This window comes from Microtus oregoni, unplaced genomic scaffold (genome assembly GCF_018167655.1).
Source record: "Microtus oregoni isolate MIOR12 unplaced genomic scaffold, Mior012 000015F_ref0000493, whole genome shotgun sequence".
NCBI classification, from domain to species: Eukaryota; Metazoa; Chordata; class Mammalia; order Rodentia; family Cricetidae; genus Microtus; species Microtus oregoni.
Genome location: NW_024543074.1, coordinates 4,231,759 through 4,247,578, shown reverse-complemented (window position 1 = coordinate 4,247,578; position 15,820 = coordinate 4,231,759). Strand labels below are relative to the sequence as shown.

The window sequence follows — 15,820 nt, the reverse complement described above, 5'->3', positions numbered from 1 at the left end:
ACGTAGGAGGTACTTTGGCCCTCTGTGGCTGCGGACGTCAGTCAACACTGTCTAGGATGAGGTCTGGTTGTAGTGTAGTCATATGACGGTAGATCCGCCTGGATAGTTCTGGCCCGACACGGCGGGAGGTAGATGTCACACCTTCTCCACGGCGTACCTGTATGTCAGCCAGCAAATTCTGACGTTCTTGCTCAGAAAAACACCGCTGATAAGCCTGGAAGTGGCAAATGAACTTTTAACCCCATACTACCCACCCACCCATGGCCATCCCTTGGTAGTCAGGTCATTTTGAGGCAGAAGAAAATGTCCCAGACCAGATAACCCACACTGCTGACCTACATTCCTAGCCCATCAATAGAAGCTCTCTTAGGAATTCTGGAGAGTGAGGCCCCCATAGCAGTATACCTGCACCAGGAGCTGTGGGGAGGGATAGGCATCCACAATAGCGCTGGCCATTTCCAGGCTGACTCGGTTCAGCTGCTGAATCTGCCTCCTCCAGATCGCTGCAAGTCCCCTACCAGCTGGGTCCACTTTCATCCCTCCAGCCCAGTCTTTCTCCAGGCAGAAGGAAAAGCTGGTTTGATCCCGGAGCTTCCTGCAAGAGCACCATTGGGGACCTGAGTTCCTCTCCTACTTATTTGTCCCCTCAACTGTGGACTGAGTTCTCCAGTGACCTGGAAGTAGACTTAGTCTTACATCAGGCCAGTTTGCGTCTCCTTGTTCTCAAGCATAGTGCTGGTTGCAGGTTCCCATAAAAACTGCATTTAGTTTGGGGTGGGATGGGACAGGAGAGGTAGTGACTCAGCAGTTAAGAGCCCTGACTGCTCTGCCAAAGTAGATTTGATTCCCAGCACTCACAGGGCAGCTCACTATTACCTGGCTCCAAACCCAAGGGCTCTGATGCCCCCCTCTGCCCTCCTTAGGCATTGCTCACACATGCAGGCAAACACCCATAAACATAAAAAGGAAAAATTGGATCTGGGGCCCAGGGGAGTAACTGAGTGGGTAAAGTGCCGCATCTGTAACCCCAGAGCTACAGGGGGGTTATGGGATATGAGACAGGATCCCTGGAATCACAGGCCAGCTAGCCCTACATATGCAGTGGCAAAGGAGTTCCTGCATTTTCAGTAAGACCTGAACCTGAGGTTATTGCCCACAGTCTCATACACGTGCATGCACACATATACACACACGCAAAAAGATTAAAAAACAACCCCTGCTTCTAGTCCTTTTCACTAGAGAAGGTAATAGTTTCTTTTCCCTGATGTTAAGGTGGGGTTGTAGGCAAAGGGGACTGAGTAATGGGCAATTTGGATACTATTTCTGGTTCTCACTTCCCGGGGGCTTCAACAGCTCAATCTCAGTTCCCCATCCCTTTAATATAATAAAACACCTGAACAGGGTTTCTCTGAGGTCCATGAGTTTACAGTTCTGACTAGGATCATTCAAGATCTGACCTGAATGAATCCTAGTAATCCAGCATCAACTTATACAATAGACTTGCCTCTAAGTTAAAGAGAATATTTTTAAAAAGGGCTGGAATTTAATGTGTATGAGTGTTTGCCTCCATGTATATATGTGTATTACTTACTTGTCTGGTGCCCTCACAGGCCAGAAGAGGGTCTTATAGACAGTTGTGAACTGCCATGTGGGTGCTGGGAACAGCCTGGGTCCTGTGCAAGAGCAGCAAGTGTTCTTAACCACTGAGCCATCTCTCCAGCCCCCTCGATATGAGGCTTTTGCCAAGGATCTCCAGCATAAGATAGGGTTCTGCCTAAAAACAGGCACTGGGGGCTGGAGAGATTGCTCAGAGGTTAAGAGCACTGCCTGCTCTTCTAGAGGTCCTGAGTTCAATTCCCAGCAACCACATGGTGGCTCACAACCATCTATAATGAGATCTGATCTAGTGCCCTCTTCTGTTCTGGTGGCATCCATGCAGAGAGAACACTGTATCCATAATAAATAAATAAATCTTTAAAAAAAAAAAGGCACTGAGCTGGTGGCAGTTTAGGAGAAAGGCACATTTTCTCTGGCTCTAAGAACCAAGGGAAAAGGGGGCTGGAGAGATGGCTCAGCGGTTAAGAGCATTGCCTGCTCTTCCAAAGGTCCTGAGTTCAATTCCTAGCAACCACATGGTGGCTGACAACCATCTGTAATGAGGTCTGGACAGAATATTGTATGCATAATAAATAAATAAATATTAAAAAAAAAAAAGAACCAAGGGAAAAGCGAGACCTAGAGTGGAGGGCATCCTCCCAGTCACTTACTTAAAGGGAGCTTCAGCCACAGCCTTTGTAAATGCACAGGTAAAGTCAGCCAGCTCTTTCCAGCTCTGCACCATTTGAGCCTGGGCTTCTGTATGTAGCTGCAGATCCACCAATGCCTAGGAAGAGTGGAGAGACTGGTTGGAAGCCTTCTCAGTGCTCCCTGAAGCTACTCTGAACCTCTTGGCTCCATTTACCCCTCTTTCCTACTCAATCCAAGGCAGACAGAAGTGCCAGTGAGCCTCTTATTGGTCTCAGTTGGAAACCTAGTTAGACAAGAGTGAGCACTCACCTGACTCGGGCAACAGGAGTTCTTTTGTTTTTTTTTATTGAGATATTTTTCTCTGCTCCCCTCCCTTCCTCCTCTGTCCCCTTCTACCCTCTCCCGCGATTTCCCATGCTCCCAGGCAAAAGGATTTCTTACCTCTTCCATGTCTAACCTGGACATCATGAGCCTTGTGCTAGACTCTTGTCTCTTCTGCTGCTTCTCTTTAGCCTGTTTATTTGCCATTCCTGATTTCCTTTTCCTTGGCAGATTCTGAGCCCTGGAACAGCAGCCCGAAACTAAGCCAGGCAGAAGTGTTGCCAGACTATTGACCAGCACAGCCCATGACTTGTCAGGGACACCATCTTGCATAATGCCTTGCAGCCAGGGTGAACAAGCTCCCCTTGATAACCCATGACCTGCCCCTTTAGGGCCTGTATCTATAGGGCATAGCCATACCTGAAGCATTTCTCCTGATTCACTATCACCAGTGACAATGCTTTCCCTGTCTTTGCTGTGACATCAGTTACAAAGCCCTGAAGTGTCTCCTTCCCTTTCTCGGTAATGCTGGTACTTCCCTGCATAAAGTGGCAGAAAGGGCATTAACACTAATTCCTTGGGAGGAGGCTGGCACCATTCTACCCCCAGCCCCGCACACCTGCTTTCCGTTGTAGACCATGGACATGAAGGCCTCTGCCAGGAGCAACACCAGGACAGTCGGCTCTTCTACCCAGTCTCCTCCATCCTGCCAAAGACGAAGAACACAGTGCAGGGAAGCTCAGCGGCTGTGGTTCCTGTGGGCGAGCTGGATCTTCCGGGGGAATGGCCCTGTGTAATAGTCTTTCCTTCTTGAATGGTGTCGTGGTGGCAAGAAAATCCACCTGTGGTCCAGTCCCTCCCTCCCTCGACCGTCCAGCGCTATTTCCTGCATCTCAGAGACAGAGTATGAACATGGGCAAGATGACTCGGGGGCTAAAAGTACTTGACACACAAGGCTGAGGACGGTTAAGGTGGAAGGAGAGAAGTGAGATGCCACAAAGTTGTCCTCTGGCCTCCACATGCACCATGGCACACATACATGTACACAACAATAATGCATTTTTAAAGTTGGGAGTGGTGGGGAGCTGGAGAGATGGCCCAGAGGTTAAGAGCACTGACTGCTCTTCCAGAGGACCCAGGTTCAATTCAGTTTCCAGCATCCACATGGCAGCTCACAAATATTTGTAACTCTAGTTCCAGGGGATCTGACACCTTCACACCAAAGCACATTTGGAAAAAAAAAAAAAAAAAAAAAGCCAGGAGTGTGGCACACACCTTTAATCCCAGCTCTCAGAGGCAGAGGTAGGCGGATCTCTGTGAGTTCAAGGCCAGCCTAGTCTACAGAGAGAGTTTCAGGGCAGTCAGGGCTACACAGGGGAACCCTGTCTCAAAATTCAATTTTTTTTTTTTAAAAAAAAAGAGGGCTAGAGAGATGGCCCAGTGGTTAAGAGCATTGCCTGCTCTTCCAAAGGTCCTGAGTTCAATTCCCAGCAACCACATGGTGGCTCACAACCATCTGTAATGAGGTCTGGTGCCCTCTTCTGGCCTGCAGGCAGAATATTGTATACATAATAACTAAATAAAATTTAAAAAAAGAAGAAGAAAGAAGAAGAAAGAAGAAAGAAGAAGAAGAAGAAGAAGAAGAGAAGAAGAGAAGAAGAAGAGAAGAAGAAGAAGAAGAAGAAGAAGAAGAAGAAGAAGAAGAAGAAGAAGAAAGAATTTCCAAGCATGGTGGCAAATGCCTTTAATTTCAGCACTTGGGAGGCAGAGGCAGGTGGATCTAAGTTTAAGGCCAGCCAGGGCTACATAGAGAGACCTATCTCAGAAAAAGGGGGTCGGGGCATTGGTGCTGTGTATATAGGCAGCTCAACAGTAGAGTGTTTGCCTAGTATACATGAAGCCCTGGGCTCCATCCCCAGCACTACCAGGGAAAAAAGGTAAAAAAGAAAACCTCAAACGGACCAAGGGCTCAGTCAAAGCCAAGGTGCTTCAGGGCCTTAACAGGGTAAGTAACAGGGTGCTGAGGAAGGAATGGGAGCAAGACTTGCACAGTTTCCTCACCGTCCCTAGAACCCAATACAAGACTCCTAACACAGCAAGCCGGGTGCAGGTGGAGGAGCTCCAGGGTCTAGTTCCCGCCGTGAGCGTTCAACACTTTTTATCCCATTTCCCTCCCTGTGAAATGTGGAGATTTCAGCCTTCAGGACAGCTGTAACTAGAACATAAGAGATGGCAGAGTGTCTTCCAAGATAAACTGCTCTATTAGTATAAGAGGTTTTGTTTGTTTTGAGACAAGGTCTCAATACATAATGGCCTGATCACTATACATAAACGAGGCTGAATTTCATACTCAGAGATCTACCTGTTTTTGTCTGCTAAGTGCTGGGATCAAAGGTGTGCGCCACCATGCCCAGCTATGAATATAGTTTTGCTATTAACGCAAGATAAATGTGTAGGTGACTGTCCTAAGTTACAGAGAGAGGGAAACAAACATCTTAAGGCTTTGTTTTGTTTCTAAACTTCCCTCTCCCCCCAAGACAGTGTTTTTCCACGTAACAGCCCTAGCTGTCCTGAAACTCGCTCTGTAGACCAGGCTGGCCTTGAACTCACGGAAAGCCACCGGCAGAGTGCTGAGATTAAAGGTGTGCGCCACCACCGCCCAGCTCATTTCTAAACCTTGAAGGGCAGAGTGGATTCACAGATAGGAGGAACAGTGGGAATGTAAGTAACGCAGAGACCCCAGGATTGAGGATGACTGTGTGCTGCAAGCCTACTGGATGCTCGTGCCAGATTGTCTCACTGAGACCCTCCAACAGGGACAAGTGATGTTCCGACTCCTCCACTCTACAACAGGCAACTGAAGCCCAAACACATGTGACCTGCAGAGTCCAGCAGTCGAGTCACGAGGATTTAAACACAGTTACTCTGATCCCAGAGCCCAGCTAGAGAACTAGGGATTGCACACAAATTCTCTTCCCTGTCCCACTCTGCTTAAGCTATGTCTAGACATCACGTGATCCCCAGGCTCAAGGGAAAGAGAACGAACTCTTTATTTCTCAGGGTTGCCTATAATAGTGTTGGCCCTCTCATCCTTCTGGAGTCTGCTAACCACTGCCTCACCTCATCCCTTCAGACTTGGGGACAGTGACAGCTTTACCACTCAGTCTCAAGCAGGGGCAGTAAAGCAGTTTATCCTGCAATGCTAGAGGGCGAAGGGGAAGGAAAACCTTTAGCCAGAAGCTCATACCTCTTCCAGCTCTGTCCTCCTCCTCCAAGTGATACTTCGAGGCACGGCCTGGGCTTCAATCACACAGCTGCACTCCATAGACTGCAGTGCTCCCAGGAGCTGGCCCCCGCCTTCCATCTGTAAAAGCACTGCAATAGATTAGAAAGGGCTGGTCATAGGGGAGTCCAGGACACAGTCCGCTGGGCTCAGGGGAGAAGCTGGAATCTGCGAGAACCTGGGTCCAGCACCACCACAATGTGCTTCATGCATTCCTCTGGCCTCTGGGCTTTCAGCCTATTGACCATCGCTGTCCTCTTTTTCTTTTCAGGCTGCCTTGGGGTGTTTTCCTTCCTGCTTGCTTGTTGTGGCTGCCAGCATCCCTGAGCGCCACTTCTCTGGACCTTCTGACTGTGCTTGGTTCTCTTCTGAGGTAGAGGGATGTCCGGAACTGGATTGGTTACTGCCAACTCACTGCAGGCTGACTGGTACGCTGGCAGTTGACGGCCCGGACTGTCTAAGACAGAGTCCCCGTCATTTGCTGGGCTCTTCTCTAAGGCATGGTGGAGAGGACCATCAGGGATCTTTGGGAATGGCTGCTTTTTCCAGTCACCCAGTCCACTTATATCACGTTGATGATCTGAAACAGTTTTAAGTGAGGAGCTAGAGTGCTCAGGGATCAGCTGCTTGTGGGTCAAAAACTTACACGAGATCCTCTCAGCCAGGGGGACAAGTACATCTTCATCCTCACTTCCGCTGCTTAGCACTCTGATGGGCCCTGCCTGTGTGAGAGCTTCAGCTGAAGCTAGGACAAATGGTGGATCTTCCAAGCCTGGTGAGGGAGGACAGGAGGCCTCAGAATCTGAGGTGACAACCACTACATTCTTTTCCCTTTGAGGCTGAATCCTGTCAGCTGAAGATGGCTCCTTCTTCAAAAAGGCAAATGTGGGCAATTCCTCAGAATCACTCTCCAAGGAAAGCAGCGAGAGGGATAGCTTTGTTAGCGCCATCAAGTTAATTGCCTAAAAGGAAAGATGAGAACATACATGAGACCATTCAAGCTGGTCCACTAGAGGTGCTCATGTGGCCAAGCTTTAGGAAAATAAATATGTTAAGAGAATCAGAGAAATAGGACATACTCCAACAGATTGAATAATCTGGAACTCATGGCCACACTGGTATGCCAACAGGATCCCCGCTTTAAAACCAAAATTTCTAGGTCATGGTGAGACTATCTCAAAAGAGAGATTCCAGAACCATCAAAAAGTCATTGCCCATTCTTTCCCTATCCCAGCACCTAACAACCAAAATAAAGCCTATTATCTCTATGGACTTCTGCATTCTGTATATTTCATATAAGCACACAGTCTTTTGTCGCTGGTGTCTTTCACGGCCACGCTTTCAAGTCCTTCTGTGACAGCACTGCCTTCCTTTTTATAGCGGAATACTATTCCACTGTGTGCACAGACCACATTTTGCTTAAGCATTTATTGCTTGATGGACAGTTTGCGTCCCTTTCTTGGCTGCTATGAATAATGTTGCTTCAAACACTCATGTACAAATGTATTAAATGAGTATGTTTTCACACTTCTCCTGTGTATACTAAAGCCTGCCTGAACTGCTGGGTTACACGCAAGAGTCGTTCTATCAGCAAATAGTGACTGTAGGTGTGGCCCCGGATAATCCTTGAAAGATTCCCTTCCTGGATCTCGGTTTCTTTGACACAGTAACAGTAATTTAGGCTTGTAGGAATTAAATGAAAGTGTGCATCTACGACCAAACCAGTTTAGTACAGAATCTGGCTGAGCCTCATCCTGGTCCCTCCCTAGGCTTCGGATGACTCCCGCAGGGGGACGAATGCCCGTTCCTGACATGCTCCCCGCCTCTGAGACCAGCGGTCCATCGTAGAAGCCCCCAGAGGTACTGGCCTCAAAACCCAGGAGATAGGCGCTCACCTGCTACTGCTCCCGCCACTCTTTGAATTGTACGCAGGATCCGGAAGTAGAGCCTCCGGTAGCGGAAGCAGGTTTCCCAGCCCGGAAGCGAATGCGAAGCAGCAAGCATGGCGTCGGCAGTGCTTGCCCTGAGGACGAGGGCAGAAGGTATCTCAGCGCTGTGGTTATTGTGGGGCGAGCAAGCAGGGAGGCTGGGAAATGAAAACTAGATCCAAGGTGAACCCTAGATGCCAAATGAGAGAGGGACTCACGACCTTTGGAGGCGGGCAGTCTCCGGTCACGTGGCTCGTGGTGGGCGGTGCTTGAAGAAGAGTCAGTTCAAAAAGTTCATCGAGTCATTATTCAGGACTTAGCTTTTGTTTTTGTAATGTAGTTTGCGTCTTAGTGCTGAGTTTTCAGGCGTATATGACCATGGCCCGTGCTCAGGTCTGGTGAGACGCTGTGGAGTGTATCAGCATAAAGATAATAACCCCTGTGAGTTCAGTGGGTACGACAATAAACACGTAAATACTTAGCTGTAGTTGTGATGAGCGCTGTGGAGAATCCTAGATTAGGTCTTCAAGGAACTCTTCTGGAGGGATAATTATTAAGACCTGAAAGAGAGATCCAACCATCTGCGGAAAGAGAGCAAGAAAGTGACTCGATCCAGTTTTATATTTTGAGTAGCGAGTTACGAGGGGGCGGGATAGATGCAAATAAATAGCAAGGAATGAAAACGAAATGAGGTAGAAATGAGGGTGCTTGTAATCCCTGCACTTAGGAGCCTGAGGCAGAAGGATTGTCTCACGTCCAAGGCCAGCCCAGCTCGCAGTCCTAAAAACTATAAATAAATAAAATAACCATCATGGCAAACCATGGAAAGATGGACCAGTAGCCTTGCTATAGGATAATTTGGCCAGGATATTAGTGGTGATGGTCGCGAACTTGGAGGAATGTGGATGAATATGGCATCTGTTCTGAAGGTGGACTCCACAAACCTTACTGGTCTGTGAACTGCGGGAAGAGGAGTAACCCGCAGGTTCTCCTTGTTTCTCACAAGAGCAAAGGTGAATGAATGAAGCAATGTAGATGAGCAAAACATCGGTCACCCATTAAGTCAGTGACTGAAGCCAGGTAGTGCGTGCCTGTAACTCTAGTTTTTGTGGGAGGTGAGGCCTGAGGATTGCAAGTTCAAGGCCTGCTTGGGCTACAGAGAGAAAAAACAACATGGATGTTTAAAATTAGAAAGATTCCAATGGTGAACATTGAACATGTCTCTGTAAGTTCTTTTTTCTTTTGCTGTTATGTTAATTGGTTTTTTGAGACAGAGTTTCTTTGTGTAACAGCCCTACTTGTCCTGGAACTAGCTCTTGTAAACCAATCTTGGCCTTGAACTCACAGAGATCTGCCTGCCTCTGCCTCCCGAGTGCTGGGATTAAAGGGTCTCACTATGTAGCCCTGACTATCCTGCTGGAACACACTCTATAGACCAGACTGCCTTGAACTCACAGACATCAGCCTCCCTCTGCCTTCTTAGTGCTGGGATCAAAGGCGTTCATGTGCCATTCTGCCCAGCCCGCTCTGAAAGTTATTATCTCCAGCCCTATATCCCAGCGAGTTTCTTGTGTTTTCATGAGAACTTGAGCAACCTAGGTAACTGGCACTGAGTTTATGCTTCAAACCCCCATAAAGCCTTTCTACAGATACTGACTCACACGATCCTGTAATCTTCCCTAGAGAGCTAAAAACAGGCTGCCCATGATAGCTTGAGGTTTATTTTTTTATTTTTATTTTTTTTGATTTTTCGAGACAGGGTTTCTCCACAGCTTTTTGGTTCCTGTCCTGGAACTAGCTCTTGTAGACCAGGCTGGCCTCGAACTCAGGGATCCACCTGCCTCTGCCTCCTGAGTGCTGGGATTAAAGGCGTGCGCCACCACCGCCCGGCAATAGCTTGCAGTTTATGTGTGAGTGTTTTGCCTGTGTGATGTATGTGCACCATGCTGTGTGCCTGGTACCCACAGAGGTCAGAAAAAGCCATCAGATCCCCTGGAACTGGAGTTACAGATGGTTGTGAACCACTGCATGAGGGAAAGAAATTGAATTGAGGTCCTCTGCAAGAGCAGTCAGTGCTGTTAACCTCTGAGTCACCTCTCCAGCCCCATTAGTCCACATTTTAGATAATGTTCTTTTAGAAGTGTTTTTGTTCTTTGAGAATTTTATTTGCCTTTTAAAATAAACGTCGTTGGGCACGTTGGGATAAGAGGAGAGGTCGGATTAGTGCTGAGCTAGGTTGAACATGTGACCTTTCTGAAATGCCCCACCTCCTGTCAGTGGCACCCTGGCAGGCTGCTGTCCTGGTGTACAGTTGAGAGGTGGTCAGTGGGTGAGTGGCTAGCTAAGAAAGTGGTCAGTGGCGCTGAAGCAAAAGCCCCTTTGCCTGCCCCGTGATCTGGCCCTTCCCTAGGGCATGAGACTGAATTTTGTTTTGTTTTGTTTTTCTAAGACAGGGTTTCTCTATGAAACAGTCCTGGCTGTCCTGGAACTAACCCCCTCTGTAGACCAGGCTGGCCTCGAACTCACAGAGATCCACCTTCCTCTGCCTCCCAAGTGCTGGGATTAAAGTCATGTGCTGCTGCCACCCGGCTGAGATTGAATTTTGAAGCAGGCGGCTCTCTGGTGTCCACTTCTTTTTCTGTGTCCAACAGGACTGAATGTGTCGGGAGCCAGAGCACACAATGTTTATTTCTTTCTCCATTTATGCTCATTGCCTGCCCTTACACACACACACACACACACACACACACACACACACACACCCCTACACACACCTCGCCATGCTTACCTCTCAGCTTATCTATTCCAGGCATGAATTGCTCCCTGCCCCGCATTCTCTGAACACCATACACTGACCTTAGCATTCCTGTTCTCGTAGCACATCTTTCAACTCTCTCATCTCCCTTGCTGCTGCTCAGCTTAGCACATGATCCACAGAGGCAAAGAAAGTGCATCCTGTTTGGAGCCCCTCAGCAGTGTTTCTGTTTGCTCTGCATTTACAGCCCTTTTCAGCCCCAAGACAGCTGCAGCTCTGGCAGTCAGATATGCGTCCAAGAAGACAGGTGGCAGCTCCAAGAACCTGGGCGGGAAATCACGAGGCAAACACTATGGCATCAAGAAAATAGAAGGTGAGGGTGTGCCTTCATTTCTGTTTTCCAACTGCATCCCATGGATGCTGCCCTGTGCTTTCTTAGAAGAGCGGAACTGCCGTGCAGTGCCTCGCGTGTACCCTCACAGTTCACCGTTGCATGGGCTCGCCATTGAAGGGGCAAATGAGATCTAGGTAGGGGTTCGGGCCCCACGGAGTTCTGGTTTCCTAGCCATGCAACCAAAAAGAGACTGCTGGGTGGCGCGTGCGTGTGTCTTGCTATTTATGTAGGCCCATCTTGGAGGTGTTTTCCAGGAGCAGGTTTGGGGGGTTAGTGACAACCCTTGCAGTGTCATGATTTCTCAGCATTTTGCTGTGCTTCTGGGATCACTGGTGCTGAGTCAACTCAACTGTGGACTTTTCTTTTAGGTCACTATGTTCATGCTGGGAATATCCTTGGCACTCAGCGGCAGTTTCGATGGCATCCAGGCGCCCATGTGAGTTGTTCTCGCTCTTTCCCCTTTTCTTTCCCAGGGCAGCCTTTTCATGTTCATCTGTCCTGGGCCCATCCTGATGAGGTGGATGTCATCTCTAGTTTATGGTTGAAATGCCAGAGGCTCAGAGAGTGGTGGAACCCTATTTAAGCTGAGATTCGCCTAACATTAGATCATAGCATTAGATCTGGGCCTCATTTTTCCTTTCCATAGAAAATGGAAGTGGGTTATATAATATAATATATGGGGCATTTGCAGCTGCCTGAGGACCTAGAAACAATAGGCTTAAAATACAGTTATCTTTGAAAGTGATAGACTTCTTACCGATGCGTGTGCTTTTCAGTGTTCTTATAAATTTATAATTTTAAAACATTTCCCCTCTCATGACTCAAAAGGAAGAAATATTTTTATTCTACTAGAATTAGATTCAATAATACTTTCCTTAAGTTAAAAACAAGATCAGAGGGGCCGGGAGATGGCTCAGCTTTAAGAGCGCCCAGGTTCAATTCCCAGCACCCACATGGTGAGTCACAAACATCTGTTAACTCCAGTTGTAGGGGATCTGACAACCTCTCTGTCCTCGGTGGTAGCAGGCATGCAAGTGGTACATAGATATACATGTAAGCAAAACACTCACATACATAAAATAAAAATTTTAAACATCAAGTCCAGCATTTTGGTGTATGCCTTCAACCCAGGACTCAAGTCAAAAGCAGGCAGATCTCTGAGTTCGAGGCCAGCCAGAACTATGGAGTGAGACCCTATCAGCAACCCCTACTCTCAACCCCCTCCCAAAGAAAGGTATTGGATGTGAATAATAACAGTAGAAGTGGATGTGTTTGAGCTAAGTCTGCTCCAAGTTTTTCATGGTCCTTTCATTCCATCCTTAAGATGACCTTATGAACATAGTAGGGAGTTTGTCCACAGTTTGCAGACACAGGAAAGTAACTTGCCAAAGATCACGTGGTATTTAGCAGAGCTAGGATTTGAACCATATTATTATTGTTGTTTGGTTTTTATTATTATTTTGTTGTTTGGTTAGAAAGGGTTTCATTATATTGTCCAAGCTGGTCTTGAATTCTCCATTCTCCTGCCACAGCCACCTGAGTATTGGGGTTACAGCTGTGTGCCACCTCTCGTGGCTTGTGGACTCATGTTCTCAGTCAGACAGAGATACCAAATAGTACTAGGCTGGTGCACAAGACTTGCCACACATCTGTGTTCTGTTGTTTGTTTCTGAGACAAGGTCTCCTTGCTATGTACCTCTAGGCCTGGAGCTTTCCATGGATCCCCAGCTGGTCTTAAGATTGCAGTGATCCCCTCCTAAGTCCTGGCAAACATTGCAGGCATGCACCACCATGCCTTTCTCTCTCTTTTCTTAAAAAATATGTCTGTCTGGCTGTCTAGCCAGCTAACTAGCTAGATCTATGTGTCTGTATGTGTAGATGTCCTAGGAGGCCAGAAAAGAGTGTTGGATCCCATGGGAAGTCAACTCCGGTTCCCTGGAAGAACAGCAAGTGCTTCTAGCCGTTGAGTCATCTCCCCAGCCCCTCAGGTTTTACTATGCATCTAATTTCAAGTTGTAAAAGAAAAAAAGTATAGGCAGTTTTTAAAAATCTATATTAAGGGGCTGGTAAGGTGGCTTAGAGGTTAAGAGCACTGACTGCCCTTCCAGAGGTTTTGAGTTCAATTCCCAGCAAGCACATGTTGGCTCACAACCATCGATAATGAGCTCTGGTGCCCTCTTCTGGCCTGCAAGCAAATGTGCAGGAGGAATACTATAAACATTATTAATAATTAAATCTTTAAAAATGCAAAAATCTATATTAAATATGCTATTTATGAAAACACTTAACTTTGTAGTATCTGGAAAAGGGGTTGGAAATATCTAATGCACTAGGTAAGAAATGAGTTTTGCTATAATGGTGTGAAAGTTTTTAACCTCGGGACTTAACTGTAAGGATTTACTTGGAAGCTCGGTGTGTATTAGCTGATGTCATTATCGTATTAGCAGATCTAGTACCCATGCAGTCTTGATATCTATTCTCCATGGAATCTAAACTTTCTAAGTGTAAACAAAGCATGCTGTCAGGTCCAGTGATTAGTGGCGCCTTTGTGGGCCTGGCTTGGGATTTCCCCACTGTGGCTTCTAACAAGCGGTGTAGACATTACTGCTGTTACCAGTGTCGGGGCTGTTTTCTGTTCCCTCCTCTCTTACGGAGTTGGTGAAGGAGCAGAGGCAAAGAAGTGCCAAGCAGTGGGAGAGAGAAGCCTGAGAGGGACCTCTCAGAGCCTGCCCTTCTGCTCCAGACTTCGCTCTGAAGGGGAAGTCTGGCCTGAGCCTCGGGGTGACCTCCTGTCTTCCTCCAGCTGACCAGGTCTGTGTGTTGCAGGTGGGACTTGGAAGGAACAAGTGCCTCTATGCCCTGGAGGAGGGGATAGTCCGCTACACCAAAGATGTCTACGTGCCCAATCCCAACAACTCGGAAGCTGTGGATCTGGTCACCAGTCTGCCCAAGGGGGCTGTGCTCTACAAGACTTTTGTCCACGTGGTTCCTGCCAAACCTGAGGGGACCTTCAAACTGGTAGCCATGCTTTGAAGTCCCTTTGAGACCACTGGATGGGGACTGGAGCCAGGTCACAGGGCCAGATTGAGGACATGGTCCCCAGAGAAGAAGCCTTGGATGGTGACTGCTGGAGACCCTTTGGTAGCACTGATGTGAGCATCAATAAAGCTCGCTGGAGCCCTGCATCAGTGCCATCTGGGGACAAGTCCAGATGGGGCTGCTTACTGCTCTAGTTCCTAGCCATTTTGTTTGTACCAACTGATGGAAAAGAAAGAAGAGACCTATCAGCAAGGAGCTGAGGAAGGGAGCTGGTTTAAGGGAATTTCATTAGCACCATCCCTTAGAAAGAGTCAGGAGGACTCTAGAGCAGTTCTCGAGAGCAGTAGTTCTCAACCTGGGGGTCCTGACCCCTTTGGGGATTGAACAACTCTGTCACAGGGGTCGCCTTGAGACCCTCCTGCACAGCATATATTTACATTTTTATGATTCATAACAGTAACAAAGTTAGAGCTATGAAGTAGCAATGAAAATATAATAATTGGGGGTCACCACAACACAAGGAACTGTATTAAAGGGCTGAAGCATTGGGAAGGTTGAGAACCACCATTCTAGAGTGTCACTGCTGCTTCCTCCTTGGGTCTCTTAAAGGTCCAGGGGCTGAGCCCTGGGGGTTGGGGAGTAGAGGAAGCAACTAGCCATGACTAGCCATCACCTGCTGCTACGGTAAAGGGAGCCAGCTATAGGCCCAGAGACGGCTACTGTAGCTCTTCACAAACGCTGCCTTTGCAAGTTCAGAGCAGGAGCTTGTGGGACAGACAGTAGGCCCAGACATGCCCCTCCCACCCTGAAGTATGAGGAGCCTTTCAATGGTGAGGCAGGGTAGGTGGCACACAGCTTCTAGTCCACCAAACACGGTGAACCACATATCTTCTGGTTCTTGATGTATTTTAAACTAGAAACAGCAGCAAAGAGTTTGGTTTGGAGATACTCAGTGAAGGCCCAGGCAGGCCTCTACTGTGTGCTCAGCCCAAACCTCAGAGGTCTGGCCTCTAGTAGAGGGACCAGAAGGAAATCACAGCAGGTAAGATGGCCACTTTGACAGCTGGAGACAGGTGGTAGTGGCTGCAGTCCCAGAGGAAGGCGTGTAAAGTCAGGTGGCTCCTAAACATCTATGACCTGCACACAGGCTATCCAGAGATGGGGCACACAGTCACCTTCCTATTTGGGGGTTCTGCTTTGAACTTGTTATCTGGTACAATGGTAGAGATTCCCTATGTCCTCCAAATCCTTGGCAAAGGTGGCCTGGAGTCTGTAGGGATTCATTTTGGCATCCTGTGTATAGAGTTGCAGGTACTGAGGTCAGCTGGGCTAGCGGAGTATGCATGAGAGGCCAGTTAGGCCTATCTCAAGAGAACCAAAACTGTTCTTTTCGAGCCCCTGAAGAGACGGAAAGGGCTATGGTGGTGGCTGCTTCCTGAGAGGTAAGCAAGCCATGTTGGGGTGGGAGTGCAGGCAATGACCTTGAGGCCTCTCGTAGCTTGGTGGCAGTTGGAAGAACTCGAGGACAGAAGTTTTAGCCACCTCTGTCTCCCCCTGTACACACCTTTTACATGGCTGTTCCAGTGTTACACATTGCCTGTCCCTTTCCTGCCTTCTTGGCCTGGAGTCTGTCCACAGAGGCAAAGTGGGGTTTTCAAGTACCCTGGGGGTTTGGTGGCCTTTATCTTGTCCTGCCCAATGGGCCAGGACACTGTCCAGGCTAAGTAGACACTGTGTAAGAGTAATTTGGGGAAAGCTGAGTTCTTCAGGCACCCAAAGCTTAGAGGGCCAAACAGTCAGGTCCCCACGGACCATGCAGTCTGCTGGTGAAATCTGCCCTGGCCATTTTGTCA

At 48.0% G+C, this 15,820-nt stretch overlaps 2 protein-coding genes across 3 annotated transcripts; one reads left to right on the top strand and one right to left on the bottom strand.

The window, feature by feature from the left end:
• Positions 1 to 25: 25 nt before the first annotated feature.
• Eme1 (essential meiotic structure-specific endonuclease 1) lies at positions 26 to 7,876 on the bottom strand. 2 transcript variants are annotated; one of them, XM_041664600.1, is made up of 9 exons: positions 7,747 to 7,876; positions 6,030 to 6,813; positions 5,816 to 5,943; positions 3,188 to 3,274; positions 2,989 to 3,107; positions 2,689 to 2,809; positions 2,268 to 2,383; positions 406 to 595; positions 26 to 214 (listed from the first exon to the last, which is right to left on the bottom strand). In XM_041664600.1, exons 2-9 carry the CDS (start codon positions 6,799 to 6,801, stop codon positions 38 to 40), a joined length of 1,710 nt encoding a protein of 569 aa, XP_041520534.1. In that variant the 5' UTR covers positions 6,802 to 6,813; positions 7,747 to 7,876; the 3' UTR covers positions 26 to 37. The 2 variants fall into 2 exon arrangements, with proteins under 2 accessions (XP_041520534.1, XP_041520535.1); XM_041664601.1 differs by lacking the exon at positions 26 to 214 and having other exon boundaries at positions 468 to 595; positions 2,705 to 2,809.
• On the top strand, positions 7,817 to 14,160 carry Mrpl27 (mitochondrial ribosomal protein L27). Its single transcript, XM_041664603.1, has 4 exons — positions 7,817 to 7,893; positions 10,782 to 10,907; positions 11,297 to 11,364; positions 13,755 to 14,160. Exons 1-4 carry the CDS (start codon positions 7,854 to 7,856, stop codon positions 13,959 to 13,961), a joined length of 441 nt encoding a protein of 146 aa, XP_041520537.1. The 5' UTR covers positions 7,817 to 7,853; the 3' UTR covers positions 13,962 to 14,160.
• Positions 14,161 to 15,820: the final 1,660 nt, after the last annotated feature.

Bases quoted from the DNA above. Each gene is read 5' to 3' on its own strand.
- Eme1 (XM_041664600.1), bottom strand. From the start codon at position 6,801: ATGGCGCTAACAAAGCTATCCCTCTCGCTGCTTTCCTTGGAGAGTGAT. The intron at 3,108-3,187 runs GTGTGCGGGGCT...CACTTTATGCAG, and splicing joins TGGTCTACAACGGAAAGCAG to GGAAGTACCAGCATTACCGA. The intron at 2,810-2,988 runs GTATGGCTATGC...CTGCTGTTCCAG, and splicing joins AATCAGGAGAAATGCTTCAG to GGCTCAGAATCTGCCAAGGA.
- Mrpl27 (XM_041664603.1), top strand. From the start codon at position 7,854: ATGGCGTCGGCAGTGCTTGCCCTGAGGACGAGGGCAGAAG. The intron at 7,894-10,781 runs GTATCTCAGCGC...CTGCATTTACAG, and splicing joins CCTGAGGACGAGGGCAGAAG to CCCTTTTCAGCCCCAAGACA. The intron at 10,908-11,296 runs GTGAGGGTGTGC...CTTTTCTTTTAG, and splicing joins TGGCATCAAGAAAATAGAAG to GTCACTATGTTCATGCTGGG.